At 44.3% G+C, this 7,500-nt stretch overlaps 1 protein-coding gene across 1 annotated transcript in view; it reads left to right on the forward strand.

Moving 5' to 3' along the window:
* The first annotated feature begins 4,918 nt into the window (after positions 1-4,918).
* LOC123504933 (torsin-2A-like) overlaps positions 4,919-7,500 on the forward strand; it is a 3,012-nt gene continuing 430 nt past the window's right edge. Inside the window, exons 1-2 of the mRNA XM_045255884.1 lie at positions 4,919-5,150; positions 5,439-7,500. The exon at positions 5,439-7,500 is cut by the window's right edge and continues 430 nt beyond it. Of these exons, the coding sequence (XP_045111819.1) occupies positions 5,085-5,150; positions 5,439-6,584 (1,212 nt within the window). The 5' untranslated portion in view covers positions 4,919-5,084 and the 3' untranslated portion in view covers positions 6,585-7,500. The remainder of the gene's footprint in view (positions 5,151-5,438) is intronic.

Raw genomic sequence — 7,500 nt, forward strand, 5'->3', positions numbered from 1 at the left:
ACCTTATTACCTTGACTGACTGACTGACGAAAATGCAGCGTTACTATCTCTTAAATGCGATCAAGAAGTCACAAATCACGAAGCTTCGGAATCACAAGTTGAAGCATCGGAAAAAAGTTTAACATCTTTTTTCTTTTCTCTATTTTTCCTACGATGTGGGCTTTTCACGAGAATTTATAGATCAAAGGGGGTACTTTTTTTGGGGGGTACCTCCTATCTGAAAACCCCCCCGGCTAGGAAACCCCAACCTACACTAGGACAGGATTCGGTCATGTGCTTGGAGACCCCTTGAACCTCAAAGCACGCATGGTTCCACTGTACCACGGCGGCTTTCTCTTCAATATGAGCCATCTTCATTCATTCTTAACCACTTTGAGACTTTTATACTTCTACGGTCACCTCCAAACATTATACAGGCCTGGAAATGCAAAATATATTCTTTTCATCCCCCACCTTTTTGTTCTTGTACATCCTAATAAACATTAGGCGCTTTTATTAAAGTAAATTGTGGCATGTCGTAGACTCGTGGTGTAAAGCATCTCTCTCTTTATCCACTTTTATAAGACAACATTTTCATTTCTTAAAAAAATCAATTATACTTTTTCCAAGTTCACAGAATACAGATTTTTACAAAAAGAATAGAAATAAGGATCTTTTTAAAACACTTCGCACCTCCACTACTTTCAAAAGGCTTAAGTTGAAATTACACGAGTCTTCAAGGGTGTTTTTTATAATTCCAGTGACAGATTAACAATTTTTTCATATTATGAACAGAAGAAAAATGCTAAAGATCTCCGTTAATCATCTCTGTGGCTTTTGAAAATAGTCATGGTGAGAGAGCTAAGCGTTTCAGCACAATGGCTTAAATACGAGGAGTGATCCGAAGCTGTGTTGGTGCTCTGATCAGAAGAGCGAGACAATCGCAGCGCTCGTACTTCCACTGTTCTTTATGTTCCCTACAGGAGCTGCCGATACAAAGGCCTGAGTCACCCAGAAGAAATTCTGCGTCACCTGTACCATCAAGATCAAGATCAAGCGCTGCCAGTCACCACTCAGCCTCGGATGGTAGTAGACTTTTGCTTAGTGCTTCCTTGCTGGTATACCCACTTGTGTTTCATTTGTGACGATTATGTAACGCCACTGGTTTGTTGTGTATAGCTGGCCTCCCTACAACACACACACACACACACACACACACACACACGTTCATTCCTCACAGCTTACTATATAACAGTAAAATATTATTACGTTTCAAACATGGATATCGAATTTATACAGATACAACCTAACTTAATCAACACCACAGGTTAGTAGATACAAAATAGAGTAACTAGATCACACACACACACACACACACACACACACACACACTTCAGAGGTCAGGTGAGCGAGAGCGCCGCCAGACTTTTCCCTCACTAGCATGGCAAGTGAAGGAAAGTGCAGAGAAGTAAAAGTGACTCAGGTAAAATGAAGGAATACAAGTGAAGTGTTCGAAAATTGTAAAGTGAAGGAAGAAAGAAGGAAGAGGACGAGATGCAGCGTTAAGGAAAGGAAGAACCAAGGAAGGATACGAAACCAGGAGGAAGAGGAGGAAGAGAAAGGTATGTCAGTGAGTGAGGAGAATGTGTGGTGACTATACAGGAACCTTAGTCGTTCATGTATGGAGTATGCTTCTCTTATTCGGGAAGGGAGGGAGGGGGGTGGGGGGTTATTTCACTCTTTTGAACGGGCAGGAATCAAAAAATATTTCGCGCCAACAATAATTTCCCTCCTCTAACTGATTTTTTCTTCAGTCCACTCTCCCCCTTCTCTCTCTCTCTCTCTCTCTCTCTCTCTCTCTCTCTCTCTCTCTCTCTCTCTCTCTCTCTCTCTCTCTCTCTCTCCGCTGTAATGATGCATCTCTTCTCTTCTACTGCTACTGTACGTTCACACAAATTGCGGTGAACAGTAAGACAAGGCACGCCACTCTATTTACTAATGTTTTCGGCTCTTAACCCCCCAACATTACCTAACCTAACCTAATCTAACCTTAACCCTCCATTACCTAACCTAAGCTAACCTTACCGTAATACTAAGTTAGGTTAAGGTGATGCTGAGGGTTAAGAGTCGAAAACATTAATAGAGTGACGTGCTTTGTCTTTAATATTCACCAGAACTGCTCTTCTGGTATTTTTTATTTTTTTTATTTATACCATGTGTGCTTTTCACGGGAATTTATGGGCTAAAGGATACTTTTTGGGGTACCTTCCATCTCAAAGCCCACCCGCTAGGAAACCGTTGCCCTGAGTGAGGAAGCCCAATCTACACTCGGACAATGGACAGGATTCGAACCTGTGCGCTTGGAGACCCCTCGGACCCCAAAGCACGCATGGTTCCACTGTACCACGGCGGCCTCCCTTCTTCCATTGGCCCCGCTGCACGAAGCTTCCTATCTCTTTAATGCAAGATTAAAACAGGTATTCACCATCACTCGTTTCTTTCATTGGTAAAACTAGAATTTCCTGCCTGCTTCTGTATTTCCTCTTTCCGGTGACTTGAATACTTTCGGCTGTGGCTTGTTCAAAAAGATCAAATTAAACAAAGAGAAGAGGAAAGAAAAATGTGAAAAATAGAACTTGTTGAGCATAATGAGAAAAAAAAAGTGTTAAAAATAAGGAAAAACAAAATCTTAAGATACGGTTAGTTCTGGATGTAAGTATGAAGTATTCCATTTATTATCATTATTATTTTTTTTTATTATTATCATTATTATTATTATTATTATTATTATTATTATTATTATTATTCACTTTATTCATGTCATTCCTCAGTTTATTCATGTCATTTCTTCAGTCCACGCACGTCAGTCATTCCTCACTCTACGCTTGCCAGCCATTCCTCAGTCTACGCTTGCCAGTCATTCCTTATGCCCGTATCACACAGTCACGTATACCCGCGACAGCGTGTCGCGCGTCTGGAATATCGACGACCACGTCGCAGAAAACGCCGATTTTCAGAGGACAGCGGGTCATCGGGAATGATCCAAGACCGTTGTCCATTTCCCGCGACTGGAAGACCGTCGTGGAAAGACTATAATGAACATACTCCACAAAAATACTGAATTATTTTTTATAATGCTTTATTTGGCATATATCATCAATATAATGGTGTAATTTTTCATGATTTGCATACCCATCACTTATACGATATTTATTAATTACTCGTACCTACAGATAGTATCGGATTTTGTTTTGATTTGTTTACCACCACAAGTGCTGGACTAGCCACCTTCGCGTCCAAATCCTTGCCTTCCTTTTTTTTCGTTTGTTCTGCTCTTGCAGTGCAATTGCATAAAGTCCACCAGCTAAGATAGCGTGGTCAACTGGGTCCATTGTGTTCAGTGGCGCTCCGCCCGGGTTTGTTGTGGTAGTGGTGAAGGTCTCGGATGGAAGATCAACGCCGTGTGCTGTTTCCTGCGATCTGATCGTCGAACATACTGGTCGCGCGACACGCTGTCGCGGGTATACGTGACCGTGTGATACGGGCATTAGTCTACACGCGTCAGTCATTCCTCATTCTACACACGTCAGTCATTCCTCAGTCTACGCAAGTCAGTAATTCCTCCGTCTACCAAATCACCACTCAATAAAGTTACTGAAACATCGCAAGTCTCTTAATCCCTTCAGTACCATGACGCGTTTCCATTTTCATTCTGGTTATTATTTGGTGACTTTGAAACTTGTGTGGGGATTGAAATAGTGAAGACTCTAGCCATTAATTTTCTGACCTCCATAGACCCTTGCTAATATCAATAAAATGCTCTAATGGTACACAAATCCCACGGTAAAAATATTTCCCAGTACTGAAAGGGTTAGATGAAAACAAAAATACACAAATAAACAGCTAAAAATAACTAACCCTGGCATTTGTATTCAGTCCGCCTGCCTTACTCTCGAGTGTAGCATTGTGTGAAGTTCATTCTTACCCTTACTGTTCCTGTCGCCCCCATCCCTCGCCAGCTGCCCCCGCCCCTACCTTCGTCCCTGCCTCCCAGCCACACCCAGGCATCTGTGTGGGCGACCTTGGTGCTGTTGCCAGTGCTGCTGCTGCCTGGTGATGCCCCTTCCCTCATCCCCTCTCCCCACAGTGGGCCCCTTGGCAATCTGAGCTACATTATCACATGCAGGATTCGTGCTCACCAGTGTTCACCTGTACTCACCGGCCTCACCCTAACTCCTGCTGTAGTCCGTGTTCAGAAACGCTATGCTCTCTCTCTCTCTCTCTCTCTCTCTCTCTCTCTCTCTCTCTCTCTCTCTCTCTCTCTCTCTCTCTCTCTCTCTCTCTCTCTCTCTCTCTCTCTCTCTCTCTCTCTCTCTCTCTCTCTCTCTCTCTCTCTCTCTCTCTCTCTCTCTCTCTCTCTCTCTCTCTCTCTCTCTCACGACTATATTTCAGAAGGCCACAGAGATGAGTAGCCTGGTTCTCAAGAGTGTTTCTCCTGCTTATGATGTAGAATTCTTGTTAATATGTCATGAGAGCTGTAAAAACATGCTTGAAACATACGTAGTGTCCTTTAGATTAGAGCATTTTTAAAAGTAGTAAAGATACGGAGCAAGAATGTTTCAGAATGTGGTTTAGTGGGTCTTACGTGATTGTTCGTCCTGCAGCTTTTGTCCTGAAGGCAGTGTCTGCTCTTCAGGGTTGTTGTTAAACCAGTGAGATGGCTAGTCAGATAAGGAAAGAGACGCACTCCTTACGCATTGTGTGGCGAGGTGCAAACACTTGTATGCATAGTTTTATCTTTTTTCTGTCCTCGGTTGTAGGATTATCATGATGATCTAATCAGGCTTCGTAGAAAGATCTCTTTGTATCTAATCAGTTGTGTTATCACATCACATCTCCCGCACTATAGGGTGACACAAGACAGCAAAGCACTAGTGTGGTCACTCACTGTCTCTTTATCGGGGAGTAATTTTTGTTGCACCTAGTGGCGCGTCTTGCTGGCCAAGCAGGCGGGCGTCAAGGCGGCATTGGCAGGAGCTGCGCTGACAGACAGGACATACGCCTGCAGAAATACTGTCAATCCACGACTTCCTTGACGCGTCAAGATGATATTCTCAGAATCCATAGAATTTCAGATTTCACTGGGTTTGCTGATGTATCATATTCAAAAGGTATGATTTTCTCAGACCAGCTGCTGCTTGGGTAATGTTTGTGTTGACAAGTGTGATGGTGTGGTTGTGTAGGCTGTCCTTGCTGTTGTTATGATTACGTGACATTAAATTTTCGATCTCAAGTCTCGACCAGGAATGTGTCAGGCCTTCCTTCCCGCCAGACAGTCGGGTACTCCGTGACTCTTCCACCCTTCTCGCATCTTTGTCAGAAGCTGGTCGTGTTTTTAAATGTTTTGTTGTCTCATTGAGCAGCGAGGATATTCAATGTTTTTTTTTTTTTCTTTTCAGTGGCCACTGAGTTTCCTGTTCGGACTGGCGTGTGTGGCGTTCTCTTGCGTCTATTTTCAATGGAATCCAGTGGTCATCATCTTTATACTCTTTCTTATCTTATTCGTGTGTGGCTGGTATATGCTAAACCCAGTGCTTCCTGTCTATGCACTGGCTGTTCTGTTGTATGTAGTGTCATGCCTCTCCTATCAAATGGCAATTCCGCTACCCTTCTTCGAGGTGATAACGTCGCTGTACATGAAATGGGATAGAATGGAATGGAAGTGGAATGGAATAAGTGGAATGAATGGTGGAATTGATGATGACGCGTGTCTACAAACCAAGTACACACCACTGCCTGTGGCTCAACTACAGGGAAGGCTCAGAAAAAATTTGGTGGGCCAAAGTTTGGCAATAGAAACGATAATTGATAACCTCTCTGAGTTCAGTGAGTCTAAACCCTCCAGGCCCCTTGTGCTGTGGTTTTCGGGGAGGAAAGGCAGCGGCAAGACGCTCGCTGCCAACGTCATGAGCAGTGTGCTGGGCCAGAAGGGCAGGGTGCAGGCAGTGGTGTCCTCACACCTGCCTGAAGACCAAGAGGTACTGCAGCAAGAGGCGGAATTGCTCATTCGCGGCGTGGATCCCTGTGCCCCTAACTTTCTTGTCATAGACGGCTGGGATGGAGATTCCTTATCCGCCCTTGGCATCCTGAAATTCTTCCTGAAGGGACTGCTGGATGATGAAAACCTCCGGAACAGTAATGTCCTGGTAGTCTTGAGTGGCACCCGAGCAGCCCGGGGCGTAGAGGAACACTTCCTTGACTTTCTTCGCGGCGGGCGAGGGAAGGAGGATCTTCACCATGACTTCACCAACCTGAGCATTGCACTGCAGGACAAACATCTTCTAAGCCGAGCCACGCGCTCTGTTGTCCTGGTGCCCTTCCTGCCCATGGACGCCGTGCAGGTGAGGAGGTGCGTCACGAGGGAGCTGCTGATGGTGGAGAGATGGGAGTTTGTGGTGGACGAGGTGGCCCTGGCCAAGGTCCAGCAGCAGGTGTTGGATCTCATCGAGATGGAACCCGGCACTGACCCTCCCCTGGCTGCACTTGGCTGCGGGAGAGTGTCCTTCCTCCTCACGTTGCTGCTGCCTCACCTGCAGGAGTTATGAGTGTGTGTGTGTGTTGTGTGTGTGTGTGTGTGTGTGTGTGTGTGTGTGTGTGTGTGTGTGTGTGTGTGTGTGTGTGTGTGTGTGTGTGTGTGTGTGTGTGTGTGTGTGTGTGTGTGTGTGTGCGCGCGCGCGCGCGCTATTCCCTTTCTAGAACGACCACAATTCCTAGACGCTCGGGTCCAGTCCAGTCCAGTAGGGGGTATGGGGTTGAAAACCTTGGTATTGGCGTGTATTTCGCGTGTATTTGTGTGTATTTATTTATTTATTTTTTTTCCTCTATTCTTGATATATCTTGTTTTGTCTTTTTCAAGATTGTGACCATATATTATTTTCCTTTTTCAATTTCTTCCACTGGTAATGCTTTTTACACTAATGTAACATCATGAATTATCACAATGTAGTGACGGGCACAGGAGTGAGGCGTGAGACGCGAGGTGGCTGGGTGCGTGGCATATCTTTGGTCTATCTTTGGTCGGTGTTCAGAGTTTGTAGAGTTCATTCGTTTATTTTCCCTTTTTTTGCCATTAAGATATATAGTCATTGATAAGCCATCAGTAGAATCATGTAGACACTTTTATGTACACTCATAGATTTTGCTGAAGCGTGTTCAAGTGTCTATAGTGTAACGAAAACATCTTAGAATCCCCCAATAACTTCTAAAACGTAAAGTCTTTATGTGATTATTGAAATACGTGAAAATACCCTTAGAAGTCGCAGTAACCTCCACTGAACTCATAAAACTAATCACACTAATCATGAAAACACCCTTAAAACACCAATCCCTTCCATGATAACTATGAAAATCCGATAACGTTCACTAATACTTCTTGAAATAACACTAGAAACAATAAAGAGCTCCGGAAAAGTCAGCACCTCCCAACAGATTACGTTAATATGTCAACAGGACCGCCGAGGT

Source organism: Portunus trituberculatus, chromosome 17, assembly GCF_017591435.1.
Source record: "Portunus trituberculatus isolate SZX2019 chromosome 17, ASM1759143v1, whole genome shotgun sequence".
Classification (NCBI taxonomy): domain Eukaryota; kingdom Metazoa; phylum Arthropoda; class Malacostraca; order Decapoda; family Portunidae; genus Portunus; species Portunus trituberculatus.